We start from the raw sequence: 21,431 nt of genomic DNA on the forward strand, positions 1-21,431 counted from the left end.
GTCTATTCTCAGTCTTTTCAGGTCTTCGTCATTGCTTTCTCTCTCCCTTTACAGGAATCCAGGGTTCAAACATTGTTTCCCTTTACACGGTTTTTTCTCATCTTTTTCTCGGTCTCTCCCTCCCTCCCTCCAGGTACTTTCGATCTTTAATTAAATTGCTATAAAATATCCTGCAAACGCAGGTCGTGTAAATTGGATCAAACTGTCTATCCCTTTTGATTTACGAACCGCGGCCTAAAAGTAGTAATAAAGGCATTAAGGCAGAAGTGGATCTACTCACACGGCACCCAAATTTTTAGAATAATATAGATAGTATATATATACATTCGACTCAAATTTTATCTTTTGATATAAGGAGCAGACTTTTGAATAGGGCCAAAATGGCCGAAGAGTTTTTCTATAGGAACCTCCAAATTTACTCACTTGACCTCTATGCTTTTCACACCTCCTATTAAATTTTCAAATACTAAATTTACTCATTAAACCTCACTAAAGTTCCTCAAATAACCTCACTCATATAATTAATTTACAAACAAACTAAGATCTTTATAATAAAAAAAATTTAGTCATTTCAATGATTTAATTACTCTATAAATCTTAATTACATCTCCATTCCTTAATCAGATAACATAAATCTCTTATCCAATAAAAAAAAATCAAACACAAGGTATTGAGTTTTAAAAATTAACAAAAATAAAATAACATGAACTATTATGTGATTTTTTTTATTTACTTTTTCTTTTTTAGCTTTTAAAAAAAAACAAGATTATTCATTTTTTCTTAATGTTCTCTATTTTCTGTACCTCATGATTAATTATTTAAATATTTTTTTATTTATTTTTATTTGCTAGCTCTTTTTTTTTTCTTTTTCTTTTTACAAATATAATAGATAGATTTAGATTTAGGGCATAATACAATTTATTTTGTTCTCCCTGACCAATATGCGTTCAATATGAATATCATACATTTTTATCTTAATCATAGTTTTATTTCTTAATATATATATATATATATATATATATGAATGCTTTAATGAGTACGTAGTGAAATTGGAAAATGAAAATAGATAGGGAAAATAATAAAGAATGCAATCTAATATTATTGAATTGGAAAGTCTAGAGAAAATAAATATAACCATTTTTTTGGTATAATTATTGTCCCTAATAGTCATTTTATAGTAGGTTATATATGTCATTTAATAATTCATAACAGAGTGAGGTCAAGTGAGCAGATTTGGAGGTCCCAATAGAAACTCTCATGGCCGAAAATGGCCTTGTTTTGTTTAACAAAAAAAATTACATTATTTTTATCTTTTTTCTCTCAAAATGTGGCTCAATAGTTTTATAGGTAATACAAGACTCATTGTCTCATTGTTTTTTATTGATCATATTTAATATATATATATATATATATGAGTTTTTCTATTGGAACCTCTAAATTTACTCACTTGACCTCTTATGCTTTTTACACCTCTTGTCAAATTTTCATATACTAAATTTACTCACTAAACTTCACTAAAGTTCCTCAAATAACCTCACTCATATAATTTGCAAACTTTTCTCAAAAAAAAAATAATAATAAAAAAATAATTTGCAAACAAACTATTATCTTTAAAATAAAAAAACTTAGATATTTCCATGATTCAATTACTCTATAAATCTTAATTATATATCCATTTCTTAATTAGACAACATAATCTATTTTTCAATAAAATAGATCAAACACAAGGTTTGAGTTTTATAAATTAATTTCTAATCAACAAGAAAATAACATGAATTATCTAGTGGTTTTTTTTTTTAACTTTTTCTTCCTGTTTTAGTTGTGTAAAAAAATGAAAATTAATCATTTTTTCTTAATGTTTATTTTATTTTCTCTATTTTCTATACCTCATGATTAATTATTTAAATATTTTTTTAGTTTTTTTTTTAATTTGTTTTTTGCAAATATAGTGGATAGACTGTTAGTTAATAATATGATTTAATTTGTTTTCCCTCACCAATATATGTTCAACATGTAAATCATACATTTTTATGTCACATGATCTTAATTATAGTTTTGATTCTTAATATATATATATATATATATATATAACTTTGCTCAGGTGCGGATATCCGCACCTAAGAAAAAAGGTACAGATTTCCAGTTTTGACCCACTTTTCGATCATATTTTCACATCTTAACCGTTCAGTTTTTAGGTCATAATGTATAGATCATGTCTGCAAAATTTTAGCCAAATTGGTGATCGTTAAGGCATCAAAAATTGTAATTTACACGAACGAACCGAATCTGTCGAACCGGAACCATTCGTGTACATTGTTGTAAATTGCAGTTTTGGATGCCTTAACGATCACCAATTTGGCTGAAATTTTGCAGAGGTGATCTATACGTTAGGACCTAAAAACTGAACGGTTAAGATGTGAAAATATGATCGAAAAGTGGGTCAAAACCTAAAATCCGTATCTAAGAAAAACTGCGGACGTCCGCAGTGGAGATGTGTTGTATAAATATATATATATATATATATATATATATATATATGTGTGTGTGTGTGTGTGTGTGTGTCAGTGTGTGTGTGTGTGTGCGCGCGCCTTTAATGAGTGTGTAGTGATATTCGAAAATAAAAATAGATAAGGAAAATACTAAAGAATGCGATCTAATATTATTGAATTGGAAAGTGTAAAGAAAATCAATATAATATTTTTTGGGTATAATTATTGTCCTTAATAGTCATTTTTTAGTAGGTTATATATGTTATTTAATAATTCATAATAAAGTGAGGTCGAGTGAGCAAATTTGGAGGTCCCAATAAAAACACGATATTGGAATGGAAACTTCTATTCATACCTCCTAAATTGGTATTTTGACCTCCCGTTTTAAAATTTGCACAAAACTTCCAATCTTGACCCTTTTTTGTATCCTTACAATTTTTTGCAATACAAATCTAACTTACAACTCAGTTCATAGCCATGACTTGACGCCAATCACCTTGTAAGCTTGGATACTCTTATGAACCTCCTTATGTTTCTTAATAAATCATGCAATTTACAATACCGCAGGAGGACTATTATCAAAATCAATTTCTCTAAACCCAAATCAGCCTAGCAACATAGTCTACTCCAACAAAAAAAAAACATGAAAAGAGACCAAGATAACAATTAACGTCAACTCCATGAAGTGAAGCAATTAAGCCAAACTAGAAAGAACAAAAAGAATAGGCAATAGAAATTGCTTTTCGATTATTTTCTCAATTCTTCTTCTCTATATTTTTTGTCCTTTATTCCATTTTGCAATCTTTAACATTCTCCCTTAATCAAAGTTGCCCAATAATCCTCATGTATGGCTGTAAGAGAATAAGGGAGGGGGAAGGAGGCTAGGGAGAAATGAAGGTGCAAATTTTATTTAATTTTTTTTATCTTTCATTTTGTTCATTTTTCAGAAGGGCAAAGTTGGATTTAAAAACTTCCAAAAATTGTTGGAGGTCCAAATACCATTTTAGGAGGTATGAATAGAACTTCCCTATTGGAATTAACTTATAACATTTATAAATATTAGTTAAGGTTGTTATATTTAAGGATTAAATACTTGTTACTCCCTGTACTTTACTTCGAAAAACAGTTCAGTCCCTCACCTTTTGAATTAAACAATTTAGTTCTTATTCTCTCTAAATCTCACACAACATGTCCCAGAATGACTATTATACCCCTCACTTCCTTTATTATTATTTTTTTCTCTTTTTTTTCTTTTCCTGCTTCTCTCTCTCTCTCCCCCTCCCCCCCCCCAAAAAAAAACAAAACCCCTAATTCGTATTTTGGGTATTCAATTCATCATCTCAATTCAATTAGTACAATTCAAAGAAAGAAAAACAAATTATGTGTTGTACCATGGAAGAAGACAAGAGTGTGGCACATTCGGCATGCCAGAGGAGGCAGTTCTCACCTACTATGGCGCCGTTAGGTCTCTCCGTGGCAACAAGGCCAAGACTAACTTCCTGACGTCGTTGACCAGAGGAGATCTCTCCCTCGACCTTAACATCTCCTCCGCACAGTGGGCCTCCCACTTCTACCATCTAGTTGAGTACGTTTCTCCACACTAGCATCCTGAACGATGTCGTGAAGAGCAAGGAGGATGCAAGGACGTCGTTTGTTGTGTCCAGTGTTGTCTGAACCCGCTTGGATATTGAATTGCTCAAATCTAACACTCTGTGGTTGTTAAAATTAAATGGGTCGACAATGGCGGAGCGGCGATCAGAGTGGAGGTCGGAGAGGTTGATGGTGGGGATTGGTTGGGCGTCGGTTCGGGTCGTGGGCTAGAATTGGTGTGATGTTACAATTGGCTGGATAAAGATTCGAGGGATAGAGGAGAGACCCGAGTCGACGAGGCCTTTGACTTCGAGCATGGAGTCATCGAATTACTTTACTTCTTCAGCTCGATCATAACCATGTTCGTCGATCAAGGTACAATTTGCCGCCATTTCCTTTGTGACAGTTTTGAGTTCTCTTTTATCATTGTTTAATTAAGTACGTTTTATGTCAATGTTTTTTAGCTCTACCATTGGAGATTTTGGGTCAGAAAGGTTGGGGGTCCGATCAACCCTAAACCCTGACCAGAAAATGGGTCGCTGTCAATGTGGATGAAGTGGAGGTCAGAGACGAATTTGGGGAGGAAGGGAGTGGGTGGTCGCTGTCAAATGTGGATGAAGTCGAGGTCAAAGACAAATTTGGGGAGGGAGGGAGGGAGGGAGGGAGAGAGAGAGAGAGAGAGAGAGAGAGAGAGAGAGAGAGAGAGAGAGAGAGAGAGAGAGAGAGAATATTAAAAAAGAAGAAGTGAGGGGTATAATGGTCATTTTGGGACCTGTTGTGTAAGAATTAGAGAGAATAAGGACTAAATTATTTAATTTAAAATGTGAGGGACTCAACTGTTTTCCGGAACAAAGTACAGGGAGTAACAAGTATTTAATCCTATATTTAATTACTATCTCTCTAAATCTCTCAAAATTAATTGTTGTTTAACAAAGGAAACAAAAATTAAAGAAAATAAAGCTTATTATGAAATCAATTAAAAAGAAAGAGATAAGTTGTAATGTTGTATGTTACAGAAAAAAGAGAAACATATTTAAAAAATAGAAGAAAAAAAATAGGATTAAATTTTGCTTGCTACCTTGTACTTTCAAGGGTTTATCAGTTCAGTCCCTACACTTCTAATTTAATCAGAAAAGTCCTTGTACTCTCCAATTTCATGAAATCGATCCAATCCGTCACTATTCCGTCAATTTTCACTGTTAAAATCCTGACGTGGGACCTTCTCACAAGGAAAATTCTCAAACTACCCATCGTTAGGCAGCCCGCTGACTCATCAATGTTGTGAATGCAGATGGGTAATTTGGAAATTTTCCCCGAAAATTGATGGAATGGTGATGGATTGGATTGATTTGATGAAATTGGAGAGTGCAAGGACTTTTTTGATTAAACTAGAAGTGCAGGGACTGAACTGATGAACCCTTGAAAGTACAGGGTAGTAAGCAGAATTTAGTCCAAAAAAATATTATGGCTTAATTGGGCAATCTTAAAGGGTCAGGCCAGGCTTGGCCCTAACTTGATCAAATGGGTTGGGCCGAAGGCTAGGTTGGGTTTCATTTGCATGGCCCATACCCTACCTTATTTGAGAAAGGGTGGAGCCGGCTCGCTGTAATGCAAGGGCCAGGTCGAGCTTCGACCCTACCGGCAAGGCAGACTTAGGGTCGAAGGACCAAATGATGACCCCTACCTTTTGGCATGTTACTCCTTGAAACTTTACCTGTTGGGTTCCTGTTTTCTTTTACTTTTTATGTTTTCTTCCACAAACTCTATTTCCACTGTAATAATATTTTCAACCACTTTTTTCTTTTACAAGATTTTTTTTCTTCTCATACTGGAAAATCTCACAGCAAAAATACCTATTAGAGAGCTCCGCAAAAACAGGTACTAGAGTCTGGCAGTTAACACTATGGGTTCATTGCTTGTCTGGTGGTGCCTCTACGCCGGCGTTGGCTTCCGGCCCGTTGGTGTGGCTTGGGTGCTGCCAGACGGGATGGTTTCTTTTCTCGGTCAATGTATATGTAGGTTGGTGCATATGGTGGTTGCTTTCTTCTTATTCTCGAATCAGACTAGGTAGCGGTTGTGTTTTCGCAATCCGGTTCTCCGACAGAGTGCAAATGGATCAAGTTGCTTGAGATCTTCGACGGAGTTCTTCGAAATCTAGTTTTCTCTTGTCTTTGGCCGAAGATTATTTCTTTCCATCTGATGATCTAGAGTGGATTCCTCAGTGGCTAGGCTTAGGGTTTTGAAGGGATGAATATTCTATTTTTGGCAAGTGAAGGTCAAGGGCAGTGTTTCAAAGTGGATCGATGGATTTCTCATGTGGTAGTGGAATGGGGCTGCATATGGTCTCGGTGTGTTTATAGGAATGGTGGTGTCAAAAACAAATTCTTGATGTCCTTAAGGCACTGGCACTGGCACTGACTCTAGTTTCTAGTGATCGTTGTTCACCATCCAACGTCACTCTTCCGGCAAGCGAGCTGGTTCGTGGCGACTTGTTTTTCATTTTTATTAGGGTTTCTAGGAGCATGGATTTTTCCATGTGTATACACTCAATTGATGGGACAGGATACTTGTAGAAGGTTACCTAAGACCATATAGGGTCGTAAACCATCCAAGACTCGGGAAAGGCCCACACCAAAGAATACCCCCTTAATAGGTCTTAATGGAGGCCCTTACTGATAAATATCCTTTCATTAATAAGCCCATAAGGAGGCCCACGGCCAAGATACTGTGATTAATATAATATCTCTTATAGTATCCACATAAGGAAGGTAATCATTACAGGATACACGACCCCAGCGGAGTATCTAGCATGATATAATCAGTTATACCTTAATTACTACATATTAATACCCCAAAGGGCATCTCCTAAATAAGGATGGGTTGGAACTACATATGGCCAATATCACGGCCTGTGGTATTTGAGTTAACCTCGAATAGCCGAAATAAGGAAACATAATCCTTCTCTGATTCGTCTACCTGAAAGACAAGTAACCACCTTAAGGTAATGTTACAATTAGACCATTATATCTTGACTCTTGTTCTCTTATAAAAAGAGGCACTATCAATCATCTCTGATCACAAATTTTACCTAGCTTATGCCTACTGCTTGAGCTTTGATCACTGACTTGAGAGTCGGAGGTATAAATCTGGTACCATACCAAGCTTGGCGTCTATATTGCAGGTTGCAGCTGACAGGATACTGTAAAGCGAGTTACGATCTCCTACAAGTTGGTGCTTTCATTGAGAGCTGAACTCAAAGGCTAACTCTCATTGTGGAGGCTACCAACAATAATCAAACGCTTTCAATTGAGTCTCAAGGAAACAATCAGGTGGCAGGGACTCCCGAAGTAGTGCAGTCTGGGTTGGAGCCAAACCTGGATCTTCCCATCGTACCCCCAACTCATCAAACTGAATGCTGTACCAATCCGGCAACGGGCATAGCTCTGAACCTTAACCTAAAACTTGATTTGGAGGACTTAGGTGCGGAAGTTGACTAGAATCAACTTCAGCAACTGAAGAAGAATCGAGACCGACTCCAAGATTGCACTTTGTCTCTGAGTCACGACGTGGAAGGGCTGAAGAAGTCTATCGACCATATTCAAACTGTCTTGGAAGCACCAGTAGCCCACGCCACTATCAAAGTACCCAGAATATTAGGAGGTAGGACGAGATCCATTGTAACCCAGGATACCCAAAATCAGGACGATGCACCTACGAAATGCAGAAGGTCCCCTACCCTAGAGTATTCTAAAGAGCATGATCACTAAGTGTGGGGCAAGCGCGAATAGATGTCTCTAATGTAGATTGATGACTAACCCAATGACTAGAAGAAGGAGCATGTAGCCTTGGTGAAGGAGATGCAGAAGCTGAAGGAAACCCAATAGGATCCCGAGAAAAGGAAAATCAATAAGCGGGTTACTAAGATGTCAAGGAATCCTCTTTATAAGAGGATACTAGCGACGAACCCTCCAGAGACGTTCAGTATGTGAAGGTTTGCAAGATACAATGAGGGATCTTGTCCTTATGCACACGTTCGAAGCGACAAAGGATCCACAATGGCATGGATCAAGGATGGTGATTGGTTGTATCGCATGTTCCATGTGAGCCTCTCTGGTCAAGCTCTTAAATGGTACGAAGACCTTCCAAAGGAATTCATTGATGATTGGACATTCCTGTGTCTTTGATAGGTACGCCAACAGTGGAATGTCCATGAAGGACATGGATTACCTAAGCACGTTATGGCTTAGGAAGGGAGAATCCATCAGGGACTATGTGGCGAGATTCAAGGACGAAGCAGCGGATGTGGACTTGTGGAGGACTTAGACAATGGTGCAGCGGCAACGGCATTCTGGAACGGGATACCCAAGAATCATGGCCTTTATCACAACTATATTTGAAGGATAAGCCTAACTATAGGAGTCGTATACTGTGGCCATGAAATTTTCCAAGTATGATGACATGCTATGAGCACACAAGGATAAGGCTTGCTCTAAAGAAGCAAGGCTGGGAACAGATTGGGAAAACTTTAACATGATAATTGACGAGGATGGCGGAGGATCCTACACTCTAAAAATGTCGGAAAGATCCCAAGAGGACGAGAGGTGGAATGATCTTCACCTCAACTATATCCCTGAATAAAGGTAACCGTGGTAGGAGTGTAACATGCATTCCCCTGAATAAGGGCTACTTTTGTAATCTGAAGTGGGTAGGCATTCTTCCTAACTAAACTAGTTTTCCCAAATGATTTACAGCCTAGCAGGTTTAACGAGGCCACCATATACACTTTCATGCTAGTTATAACTTTCCCAAATTATAATGAAAATACTCTTGATCTGGTACATGAGTTTTGTTTTGCTTTCATTTGCAAACACTAAACCCTATTTAATGGAGGCATAGGACTATACATGAGTCACTACATGCCTTACCTTAAAAAAAATTAAAAAAATAAAAAAATAGTTGACTCTGAAGAAGCATGCACAACATTATTATATCATCTATTTTAGAAGGACTGAAAAAGAATTAACCTTCATTGACAATAGACGCTTGCGGATATCCTAGATAATCCTCAAGCAAAAACCATAACAAAAAATCAGCATAACAAGCAAAGCCTAGCTTCGCCCTTCCCGCTCATGAATACCTCCAAGATACGAAGCATAAACAGGCCTGCATTCTTGCGTTTACAAAGTCCTTAACAATGGACATTGTAGGACTGATCATCTAGAATCAACTAAGGCAGAAGTCGCAGTATGCCAGTATACTGTGTGCTACATTGGCTGATTCGACGCCAAAGGCTACTGCGCCTAAGTCCAAACTTACTCCGGCACATGGAACGTGGTACCATGACAAGTGTTATACATTAGTCTGTGAGCTTTGAAATTCATAGCACGTTTGGATGTAACGTACTCCAAGTGTGACATTCTGAAGTTACTCAAATTTTACCCCTAAGAGCCCTTAAGTTATGTTTTTATTTTGTTTGGTTGAAGTGTTTTTTACCTTTCTTTATGGTTTAAATTACGTGGAATTGTTTAAGCTATAACTCTCCAAAGAAAAGGGTGTGCATGAAGCCAAATGCTAGAAATTATAAATTTTGCTATTTCTGAGAAAAAAACCCTAGGCGGCCTCTCTTGCCGCACTAAAACCCTAGCCTAACGCCGACCCTTTTGTCGCCATTATCCATCATTTTTCCGATCCCTTCCTACACAGTTTTGATCCCGTATCACAATTTCAAGATCTCCCCTCCAACTTTGTCATGTCAAATATTCTGTTACCAAAAGCTTTGCTACCTCACTAGTTATTGCTACTAATGAGGTTGTGGACATCTCTTCCATGTTAGATGGGGGAGCACAAGGAAACTCCTAGTCGTATCTTCTAGCAAGGCCTCTGACACCAAAGCCAACAAATGCTACAGACTTGAAAAAAGGCATTTTCGTCAAATTTGGGTGCTGAATAAAGGGCTTTAATGTTTAGCAACGAACTCCTGATCAATTTCTTTTCTCTTTTGATCTTCGAGGAGATAGAAACAAGGTATTAATGGGTGGCTCGTGGAGTTTCAATCGTTTGGTTGTTATACAGCCATATGATAGAGTATCGTCTCTGCGATCTGTAGAGATGGAGGATTTATTTTTTTGGGTTCGCATCACAAATATGCTGTCGACATATGAGCAAAGGAACACTATTGCAAACGTTGCTTCTGTTGCAGGTAAATTCTTTGATCTAGATCAAAAGCTTTTTGATGCAATTGGAGAGATTAGGGTTAACGTTTCACATGCAATTTCGAAACCTTTCTTCCTGCAAAAACCCTAAAGTTTGCCAAAGGGGTTGAGCAAGAGGTTCACTTCTTCTTTGAAAATCTCATGGGCAAATGCAAGACATGCCATCGTGTGTATCATGATGGGGATGCATGTAATGTTGAAGCTGCAGTGGCGACGGTCATTGCTGCTCCATCATCGACTGCAAGAAAGCTAGAGCTTAATGGCTCCTTTTTAGGGTTTCAGGGAAATCAGTTCAAGGATGGAATGTTTCACTTACAAGGTCTTAAGACCCCCATTCTTCCGCCTGTTGGAAGGTCTCTATTTGGAGGAGCTGAGACAAGTAAGGTACGCAAACCTATTGTTATTCGTAGTGCAGAAAAAAGACAAGGTAGTGAAGACAATGTGTTGGCTTTGGTACCTATGGACACCGAGCAACAAGCAAAGAGGGACCAGCCCTTCCCTTCTCCAACAAAGCTTCAATTTTTTATGTGGGATTTACTGGAGGGCAAGACAAGCGCTATTGCTCCCTCCAAGAAGGTAAAAATGCATGAGTTCCCTATCAAGTTTAGTGCAAAATCTCTGGGATTAGTAGAGACACCAGGTGGTATGTTAGTGCTTGCTGAGGTAATGATGCCTAAACCTGTACAAGTAGAGCTTCCTGGTGGAAAGAAGAAGAGAGAGGCCGGCCGTTGGGAGCCAAGAACAAAAATCCTCCTAAAGTAAAGAAAGTTCATGCTGAAGATGTCCTGAGTGTTCTATATTCAGCTAAGCCTCCGAGCCCTAGTTTAAAGGGCAAGGAGAATATATAGGTTTTTCTTTTATGTTTAGCCTATAAACTATGTAAATCTCTGGCATAAATAAGTTCAAATATAGTTGGTTTATCCTATGTACCACCACTGTGGCTCCTCCATGAATTCTAGTTCTGGCCATTATTATGTGTCAGCGTGTGGGTATGTAATGGTTTTTTTAGCTTGCTCTTTTTATTAATGAAATTTTCATTAGTTACTAAAAAAAAAAAATGTGTTCATGGTTGTGATTTTGCAAGTTCAAGTCATTTGGCCCAAACAAAACACAATGGACTAGCCACGTGAGATCCACAGGAAGCCAATCCTATCCCTTCGAAATGGCAGATGCTGCAATCCTAGAATATTACACGTGGCCGAAACCCATTGCCCTTCCCAAATTTCTTGGGCCATTTCTTGGTTGATTTTTGTTCCAGACTTGGAGAACTCACAATGAAGCTATGAACAAGAAAAGAGACAGAGAGACAAAGTTGTAGCTTATAGAAACTACTACGATGGCAGGGATTGCGTTTGGTAGTTGCTGTTCAACTATCTCTTCCACCAGGTAACTAAAAACTATTTCCTGCCTGGTTTAACTTGGCAAAATTCTTCAACTCCTCAACATTTCCAGTAAGACTTCATGAATCTTCATCTGTCTCAAAAAACCCTTGCTGGATATCTTGTTTGGTTGCTGACAATGTAGAGAAAATTAATTACAACTCTAACTATAGAGTCAACAATCCCATTTAAACTCAACTTTGTTTTAGTTCATAAACATTGGATATTGGTAGAGACATTGTTTGCATATACTATATTTGTGCTCTCAATATATTCTACTGTTACATGAAATGGAAGTAAGCAGGGGTAGGAATTTGTTTACAGCAATTTCCGCACTTCTTGGTTGAAACTTGAGACTCGTACTCTTCGTGGAGGAACCATCTTAGGGAAGCCAAACAGTGTTAGAACTCTGGCAATTAGAGCAGAAGTGAACTTTGTAAGTGCAGACGAAGCTAAAGAACTAATTGCAGAAGGATATACGGTTATTGATGTTCGGGACAAATCTCAATATGATAGAGCTCATATCAAATCATGTTATCATGTGCCTCTTTTCATCGAAAATCAAGACAATGACATCGGTAAGTTCATTCCTTTGTATCAAATAGACTCCACTGATTTTGAAATCCAGAACAATAGGATTTTTATTCTTGTTAATGATTAATGATCTACAGGCACAATTGTAAAGAGGACTCTGCACAACAATTTCTCGGGTCTGTTCTTCGGGTTACCTTTCACTAAACCCAACCCTGAGTTTGTACAATCTGTTAAAGGCCAGTTTTCACCTCAGAGTAAACTGTTACTGGTGTGCCAGGAAGGATTGAGGTTAGTTTTTGCTATGCTGCATTGCTGTTAATTTTTTGACAGTAATCCTAAACACCACATTAACATGTTGTGAGAGGAAGGTCGCATAGTATATGATGAGCTGATACAAAATGTCCTCGATGGGAGTCACAGGTTCTGGTCAATCAAAATGATATAGATTTTGACATGATTACACTTCCTTATAATGTGAAGGTCTGCTGCTGCTGCTAGTAAGTTGGAGCAGGCTGGTTTCCAAGACATAGCATGTATAACATCAGGGCTGCAAAAAGTAAAACCAGGTTAGAATATACAATTTCAATTCCAATGTTATTTTTTGGCTTTCTCTTGATCATTTTATATGCAAAATCAGTAGGTGCCATTGCTAATTTTTCCTAATTCAGGAGCATTTGATGCTGTTGGATCCACTGAGTTGCAAGATGCTGGCAAAGCAGGTTTGATCACAGTACAAGGAAAGATCTCAGCTGTACTTGGAACTGTACTAGTCTGTAAGTTCTCTTGTCCAACGTTAGACAACTCAAGCTGTAGTAGTTCTTATATCTGTGAACTTACTCATGCTTGAACAAATTCCAGGTGCATATTTGTTCATCACCTTCTTCCCTGATCAAGCAGAGAAGCTACTTCAATTGGCTCCTACAGGCTAGCTGGCTTTCAGAAGTTAAATCTTACAATACAGTTTTGCAGCTCTATCCTAACCCCACGAAGTGATTTGGGTAAATTGAGGTTTTTGAGGCGTCTGCTACATGACATCAAAGGCAAAAGAGGAAGGAAAGCTAGCTTGTATTTGCGTGCATAGAGCTGTACATTTTTTCAGTGTAAAATGCCATCTCTGAACCGGGACGTGTTTGTTTATGATTTGAATCTTTCTTTCCTTAAACCATAAGCATTATGAGCAAGCTATACATGGAATGATGGAAAGAAGACAGGAAAAATTACATTTAAATCAGGCTGCAATTATGCTTCTTCAAACGAAACATAATCAGCATTTTTTTCCATAGATCTTTCCAACTCAAAGATGCTGAAAATTTTTGTTGGATATGAACAGATAGATCCTTTAATCCTTTATCTACGCCAAAAGTTTACTTACTAATAATTCCAAACAATAGTTCACTAGTCTAATTGAAATGTAAATAAAATTACTGCACAAGTGGCCAGTGAGGGATGCATGGAAGATCTTGACGAAACTCAGTGTATATAAGAAAGGTTTATTAATTATTCAACAAGCCCTGCTACCTTAAAACAGTATCACAGGACCATTTCAGAGGACAGGAAGGATCATATTCCAAGTAAATTTTAATAAAATAACTAAATCACTCTAAAGACAAGCTATGAATACCTCGCAGCGAAAACAAAAACTCAACGGTTAGAGATCCAGTATTTTAGACCCACAAGAAAATAAAAAGGAAAATTCACAAGGCTGTGAACCTAGGTTAACAAAATATTACAGTAAGATTATTTTTTCCCAAAAAAATATTACAATGAGATTAGCAAATGTAATTCTAATTCCATCCTGTGCACCGTATCACTGCATAATTCTGCCATGTATCACTCCAACGTACAGAGGGTTGATTCTGAGCTGCCTGTAGCACCATCACAGATGGCAAGATGATTATGATAAAGGGATCTTAGTAGTTCCACAGCATATGAAGCAAATATTACTCTCCTTGTAGGCAGTAAAGCTGTCGTATGTTTCCAGAAGCTGTCACATGTATGAACAAATGGTTTGTTAAACCAAATCACACACATCTTTTCAACAAGAAAAGCTCATGGAATTGCATTAAAATAACCTGCTTTCACAAATTTATAACTCTACAAAGGTGATGGTGATGTGAGGATCTAACTAAGTGTGAATGTGAAAGTCTGTAGATCCCCTTCTTTTGCAAATGAATCTAACAACTGAGAATATCGAAATCCATTGCATGAATAAACTTCCCAAGACATTTTTCTTTCAAGAAAATCTCCACAACCGTCTCAATTTGCATTATCATGTTTCCCAAAATATAGAAAATTTAGCACATTCATCCAGAAAAGATGGTCTCACAGTTATACAGTAAAACTCACATAAACAAACCAGGGATTTGATAAAATGTAATATGATCCAAGACGTTAAATAGAAAACTTCCACAAGGCGCAGGCGTCATTTGAAAATGTAGGCAGAAAACAGTTCTTGCTATATATCCAAAGTATAGAGACTTGGAAAGTGCATTCAAAATAGTGTCCAAGATGCTCCAAATAAATATGATTTTCTAGAATGTCTGAAGAAACTATTATATAGCAAAGATCATTACCATACAACCAGTCTTTAAAATATACGTGAAGAGCAGTTGATAATTCCCGTTTTCTATTGTCCTCAAGGGGTGCTTCTCTCAATAATTGCTTTACCTCCCCTAAATTCTTCTGCTGGAGAAAATAACAAAAAAGACAAAAACACTTTATTACATCATCAATGATCAGGAAAATTTCAGTATAACCACAAGAAAATTATGTAATGGCTGAACATAGAAACAAATTAAAATAAATCTCACTATTGATTGACATACATTTCTGTCTTGAGATTCCACATAAGCCTCTGGTAATGGAAATGGGTTGACCTTTGTGGAGCCATGTGGTTCACCTCCACACCAGTTTGGAATCTGCCATCAACAAAATATAGGTTTGGACTATTGATACTTCAGAAAGAAACCAAGCAACATACTTCCAATTAGAAAACCCTCTTAATTCCCAGAACTGAGGTCAACATTCTGAAAACTTTTTAAACTAAAATATCAAGAAAAAATTACCAAAAAGGTTGTGAACTGGTCAGGGTCTACGCGAGTAGCAGACTCAGCCTGAGCATCAGAGACACCTGCTGGATGAGATAGTGAATCATGTGGATCAACCGCTCCGAGAGGCAGGGGTTCATTCCATCTATTGATAGTAGCATCAATGCCAACTTCACTCAAGTGCTCCTCCAACTGACTGTAAAATGTATTATATGGTGCCACCTGATAAAGTTTGGAAGAACAAAGGAAAGTTTCAAAAACATTAAAACATTTATTATTAAAAAATGAAGAATGAAATACAGAAAACTTAATATTGCTACGTTTCTGTAAAAACTATCCAACTTTTCATAAGCACATGCCTGCGCACACTTTTCAGAATTAAACTGTAGCTAAATGTAATAAGAAATCCAGTTGCTGCCAAGGATAATAAATTGATCTACTGGCAAGGAGTAAACTATCAAATAAATTAAAAGAAATCCTACCATGCATTGTTGATGATATAAACCTCAACAAAACAAGCAGTGACTAATAACAAGTCAACTGAAACATCATTAAATAAGTTGGATGCAACAGGACATGAAGAATACTTTGCACACCTAGATCCAACAATATATACAAAAGAAAAGACACAAGAAGAAAAATGCATGCAGATGCCAGTGTTTTATATACAATAACACAGTCAAATAAGAGAATGAAATTTAAACTTCCTAATTTGCAATCCACTCCTTTCCTTTTTTTGGTTGAAATTCTTAAAAAGACAAAATTTAAGTTGCTGAAAAAAGAAACATGGACCGTGGATTGTGGATTGTAATATGGGGAGTGTAAATTTCACTCCCTACAATAAATAGACCAAAAAATTTCCAGCTTACATAAGTTCCAAGGGACCCAAAAAAAAAAGGACAGGCACACATTACAATGGTGCAATTAACTATATGGTGAAACTCACCTGCAGCTTATGGTTATCCCCAACAATAAGTGGTCGTTGGTTTACCCCGAGAAAAAACATGCATTCGCGGCAGTTAGCAATGCAGATTCGATTTGCTGCTGTGATCACATGAACTCGCTCACAGTGTTCAATTCTTACGGCCTGTAGAAGAGATTAGATTATCGAAGAAATACTTCACCACCAAAAAATTAAAAATTAAAAATTAAAAAACAAATAAAATATCTAAGAGATAAGAATATAAGATGTGCTCAAGTCAACAACAACCCACACTCATTATATTTAAAACAGTAATTACCAGGTTCATTAGATAAGGGCTTACAGAACTAAGATCATCTTCTAGAATGATCAAACAGAACAAGAAAATGTTCAAAGAGAAGGAGGGAGAGTGGATGCATTTTGTGATAGATATAGGCTGCATGCTTCTTAGTTAGGCTAAGCAACCTGATCACAACCAAAATTAAAGATGCTTCAACCCGTATTGTTACATTTTCATTTTACTGACTTCAATACCTATGACGATAAGGCCAGCAGGTCATCTTGGCATACTACTACTACAATTTACAGTTAAATAAGATAAGGAAGTTGATAATAAACTTGGTATCCTCAATATAAAAGAGAGAAATATGTGTACCAAGCGAGTAGTAGATCAAGCAGCCATAAGCTTAGGGGGAACAAAAATGCAACATGTCAATAGCACTTAAGGTATCAAATATGAACATTATCCAATAAGCTTTGGACGATCATTTTTTTTTATTTAAGGTAGGAACCTTTGGTCTTAAATCTGGTAACGAAAGAGGAACCACTTCTACAACGATGATGTCATAGCTTTGATACCAAGGCAACGAGACGCAGCAGTTAGCTAAACTCGATTGGGCCGTAACTTCTCCACTTGAGATTAAGGATCCAAGATGATTATTTTATAACCGGCGATGATGTTATTGATACATATACATGTAGTTAACACTAAAAGTAATTTAAGATAAGGAAGCCAATCTAGACCAATTCTTTATGCCTTAGAAATCCACAGATTCTCCACAATAAGTCATACTGAAACAATGTCTATAACTTACTTAGAGATAACTATTTTCTAAACTTCAGTACCTCTAAAACTATGTTTTAGTATCCATCTGTTTATCAGGTAGTGCATAAAGCACATAGCTGCTAATTAGCACTAAATACAACACAAATTCCTTCACCATTACCTTTCCAACAGCTCCAAGGACAATTGTAGCATCAGAGCATCCATAGACTGTGGCATATCTCAGAGGTGCTAATATATAGATCACTGAATCATGGCAGTTTAAAACCTGAAATTGCAAACAAGTTAAGAGCAATATAACATACCTCTGGCATAGCACAATCCAATTTCACTCAAATGTTATATGCATGAAGGAGAGCATATTGAGATAATAACAGCAAGAATGCTGATACTGTATTTCTAATTCAGACTATAAAAAGATGCATTATCTGCCTGCTGATAAAACTCATGAGACTCAACATCATTTCACGGAGCTGTATAACTAAAATTATGATCAACTTGCATGCAAACCTACCTCATATCCCATAAAGCACAGAAGACTTGCTGAAGGACTCCCAAAAATGAATAAATGAAGTAAAATATAGAAACCGAGCGTATCTAAACTAGGATAATAGTAGTTCAGAAATATTCAGAATATGCAATTGCACAGCACCCAACCATGGCAGCTTGCTTAACTAAAGACAACTCAGCTTGGTAATCCTTTGGTGTCTATAAGATGTAATTAATATATTACTCACATTGAAGCAGACAAAATTTATGATTAAATTATGAGTTATTTTTATCATTTTGTTCATTCTGATTCTATAGCTCTTTTGAGCTCCTATAAATGTTTGAATTAAAAGATGCAAGTCGGACAAACAAAAGGAAACACATTTACACATTAGTAACAAGCGAAAGTAAAAGGGGTTTACAAACATACCTTTACAGAAGGACCTTTAAGATCAGATGCATGCCTTACAAGTGATGATTTAGAGATTCCTTCGATAAAACTTGAACCTCTAACACATGTCGAGCCCTTGGTAGAACTCGTGCAGGCATCAGCCATGGGAACATCTTGATCTGAGGAACTGGGCAGGCCATTTTCTTTAGGAGAAATTCTTTCAGAAATATTTTCCAGAGCAGAAGCTATATTATTTAAAATCCACTCGTGAACTTGTGCGGCAGGAACAGGAACAGCAGGCATATCAGGATCTGAATTTGCAAAGAAAGGAGCATATTGGCTCAAGTGACCACTTTCAGATCCTTTATCGCCAAATTGAATCAGAAACCCAAGGTGCTCTAACCTTTCCATGGTTAAAACCTAAGACAATATGTTCAAATTAATAAAATTACAAATAGGCCCAGTAGATATTGACAAGAATGAAAAATTACAAATGCCATAATAATAGCAACAGGAACTCGTTACTGAAATTAGCTGAAAATGATTACGGTGCCTCCAAAGGTTTCCTCATTCTAACTAAAATACTAACAATGCTTGGTCGATCGGTACAAAAAGTCGTCCTGCCATGACTCACGACACAAACAAAAGGTTGGTCTGTCCTAAAATACTGATTCATTCCAATGTTATGAACTCACATCAGTAGTGCCAGATAGGAGAGTAGTGCTTATGGCCCAACTTATTCTACCACAGTTCACTGTTCTGATGGTAACAACTCAACCAGGTGCAAATGAGAAAAAATGGAGCACCACAGCATGGAATAGGAGTGTTGGACTAACTTAATTACATTCCATTTCCAATAAATTTGTCATGCCCTTTAGTTAGACGAATGATAAGCAATATTCATGCATAGCGTGGAATAGGAATCTAAGTGGGACATTCATTCTCCAAGATATAGCATGGACAAATCACCTTCCCATATACAGTGCATAAGTGACAATAATTACGGAGGCACCCATGGCACAACCAAAACATGAATTAAGGGATGGGTAGATGCTCATGGGTTAATAAATTTTTCCTACCAAATTGGAGAAAAGGACCGATGGGGTAAAATAAGAAACTTTACCATTAATGTCTAATATATACAACTACCAAAGTGATAGCTAGAATAAAACATGGTAAAGAATGCATTAAAAATAAGAAGAGCAAGTAGTGATTTCACAAACCAGAGATTCTTCGCCTTCCCCCTCCACAGGTTCAGCTAACAGTGAGACCAGGTTACCCAAATGCTTTTGCAGATATGATAACTGATGGGCCTCTTCATCAGCCTGTGATGGCACAAACCGACGGCTATTGCTCCGCACAAGCTGCAATGTGTGTTGGATTCCAAGATTAATGTAAGTTTAGTTCAACAAAAACAAAATGTCTCAATCAAAGTTTCAAGTAACTATGAAGTATGAACAAAACAGAAAACCTTCAACTCCAAAAGCCCCGGATACCAAAATAGCTAATCCTCTGTACTACAGAGATTCATCCAATTGAAACCGATTAAACAAAACCTCCTCCCAACAATTATAATAACCTTTTAAGTCCAATTTTTCAACAGTGTGAGCACAATAAACCAATAAATCCTACATGACTAAACAAGGAGGACCCTACACAGCAGGTGACATTTACTTAAAGTGCAGTCCAGGCCAACACAATGATGTTGGTAGTTAAGGCAACTAATTGTTATAACTCCTATCATTACTTTTATTTTAAGACCCTATGCACACAATAGATCATAAACTCCACAAACCAGAACAAAAGGGAAAGTTAGAAAAACAAACAGATCAAACCCGATTCAACTTCAACACTCCCACATTGCATTCCAACCTCAACAAAATTTCCAAACCTACTAATCAAATAATCCAAATAAATCCACTTCAAATGCAATAACCCGAAACTACTACCTTTGGGCCCTAATTAACAAAATTTCACCCTACATTCCAAGCCAACCGCCAAAAAAAAAAAAACTACTAATCTCAGCAAACGCAATTCAATTTGCCTAAAACCTATCTTCCCAAAATTTCACCAGTCCAATTAAACACAGCAACATTGCACAATCCACCACCCCACACAAAAAAGCAATCAATTCCGGCACAAATCATCACCTGCAACGGCGACAAAGCCGACAAGTATCCGTCGAAAGCCGACGTCGACGGCCAAACATCGGCAACGGCGGCGGAATCCTTGTGCGTTCTGGGCAGCAATTTCTTGTAGGACTGAATATAGAGGAACAAAACCAGATCATGCACATCGGCTCCGACCTCATCCACCCCGTCGGGCTTGGCCTGGACGAGCGGGTCCGACTCCAAATGAAGCACCGAGGCTAGGGTATCGAGCACGAGCCTGGCGAGATCAATGGAGATCTGCAGGGACTCGGAGATCGCTGCGGCGTTGACCCGGTGGCTCGGCGATTGCTCGATTAGCTTGTGCTTGAGAGGGACTAGGGTTTGCGTGGGGTCGGCGAAGATGAGCTTGGGGATGGAGAGCAAGCCATGCTCGAATGGCTCGCGCCGAGGGTGAATCAGAAAGGCGGGGTCTTTGGTCGAAGACGACGACGACGTTGAGGGCTCAATTGGCTCGCTCATCGCGCTTTTTTTGCTTTTCTAAAGACTCAGATTTGTGGGAGTTGCAGATCTTCCAGAAATGAATAATGAGAGAGAGAGGTTGGGGAAAGAGTGAGGGGGAGAGATCCGGTGTGAATGGGCGCTTGGGCGTTACACTTCGTGGAGGGGTTTGATTGGGTTAGGTTGGAGTATGTTTTGGTCACATGTTGCTTTGTGTCCAACTATAAAGGGGGTAAAGGTCCTGTGAATATATAGTTAGGACAAGGCTGACTAACTTGGACCATTTTTATTTTTAGTTCAATATACTCATGTACTAAAGATTATAGAATTTGCACAAATTTAAAATTAAATTAGATCACGACAATACATATGTTAACTCTCTAAAGTTATATGAAAATCTGAGATGAGCACTGATTCTAAACAAACTTACTGTTAGACAGCCCAGTACCATTTGTCAAGTGGCATATGTCTCCCCTTTGTAAGTGGGGGGTTGTGAGATCGACTCGCAATAGACTAGTTGTTGTATATGAGTTGTTTATTTGATCACAAAAAAAAAAAACTTACAGTTAGCCAAATAGCCAACTTCAGTAAAGTGTACAAGTGATGATATAAAAATGTAAGAAACGTTGTCCAATCCATGAGGATTGGATTTTCTTCACTAGTTAAGATGTAAAATTAAGGAGAGCTAGAATATGCAAATGATAAT

The 21,431-nt window shown here is 37.5% G+C and overlaps 2 protein-coding genes across 3 annotated transcripts; one reads left to right on the forward strand and one right to left on the reverse strand.

Annotated features, from left to right (window-relative positions):
* The first annotated feature begins 11,516 nt into the window (after positions 1 to 11,516).
* Positions 11,517 to 13,398, forward strand: LOC112192311 (rhodanese-like domain-containing protein 9, chloroplastic). Its single transcript, XM_024331971.2, has 6 exons — positions 11,517 to 11,677; positions 11,995 to 12,248; positions 12,342 to 12,492; positions 12,685 to 12,770; positions 12,873 to 12,977; positions 13,063 to 13,398. The coding sequence occupies exons 1-6, from the start codon at positions 11,628 to 11,630 to the stop codon at positions 13,131 to 13,133; spliced, it is 717 nt and encodes a 238-aa protein (XP_024187739.1). The 5' UTR covers positions 11,517 to 11,627; the 3' UTR covers positions 13,134 to 13,398.
* A 369-nt stretch (positions 13,399 to 13,767) lies between these two features.
* On the reverse strand, positions 13,768 to 20,931 carry LOC112192309 (TBCC domain-containing protein 1). 2 transcript variants are annotated; one of them, XM_024331970.2, is made up of 9 exons: positions 20,267 to 20,931; positions 19,340 to 19,480; positions 18,156 to 18,536; positions 17,400 to 17,504; positions 16,198 to 16,338; positions 15,270 to 15,473; positions 15,030 to 15,122; positions 14,778 to 14,886; positions 13,768 to 14,188 (listed from the first exon to the last, which is right to left on the reverse strand). In XM_024331970.2, exons 1-9 carry the CDS (start codon positions 20,744 to 20,746, stop codon positions 14,145 to 14,147), a joined length of 1,698 nt encoding a protein of 565 aa, XP_024187738.1. In that variant the 5' UTR covers positions 20,747 to 20,931; the 3' UTR covers positions 13,768 to 14,144. The 2 variants fall into 2 exon arrangements, with proteins under 2 accessions (XP_024187738.1, XP_024187737.1); XM_024331969.2 differs by having other exon boundaries at positions 14,778 to 14,889; positions 20,267 to 20,930.
* Positions 20,932 to 21,431: the final 500 nt, after the last annotated feature.

The sequence above is a fragment of the Rosa chinensis genome, chromosome 3 (genome assembly GCF_002994745.2).
Source record: "Rosa chinensis cultivar Old Blush chromosome 3, RchiOBHm-V2, whole genome shotgun sequence".
NCBI lineage: Eukaryota > Viridiplantae > Streptophyta > Magnoliopsida > Rosales > Rosaceae > Rosa > Rosa chinensis.

Bases quoted from the DNA above. Each gene is read 5' to 3' on its own strand.
- LOC112192311 (XM_024331971.2), top strand. From the start codon at position 11,628: ATGGCAGGGATTGCGTTTGGTAGTTGCTGTTCAACTATCTCTTCCACC. The intron at 12,493-12,684 runs GTTAGTTTTTGC...TATAATGTGAAG, and splicing joins GTGTGCCAGGAAGGATTGAG to GTCTGCTGCTGCTGCTAGTA. The intron at 12,978-13,062 runs GTAAGTTCTCTT...AACAAATTCCAG, and splicing joins ACTTGGAACTGTACTAGTCT to GTGCATATTTGTTCATCACC.
- LOC112192309 (XM_024331969.2), bottom strand. From the start codon at position 20,746: ATGAGCGAGCCAATTGAGCCCTCAACGTCGTCGTCGTCTTCGACCAAA. The intron at 16,339-17,399 runs GTAATGGTGAAG...TCTCTTCTACAG, and splicing joins TCCTTGGAGCTGTTGGAAAG to GCCGTAAGAATTGAACACTG. The intron at 14,890-15,029 runs GTATGTCAATCA...TATTTTCTCCAG, and splicing joins TGGAATCTCAAGACAGAAAT to CAGAAGAATTTAGGGGAGGT.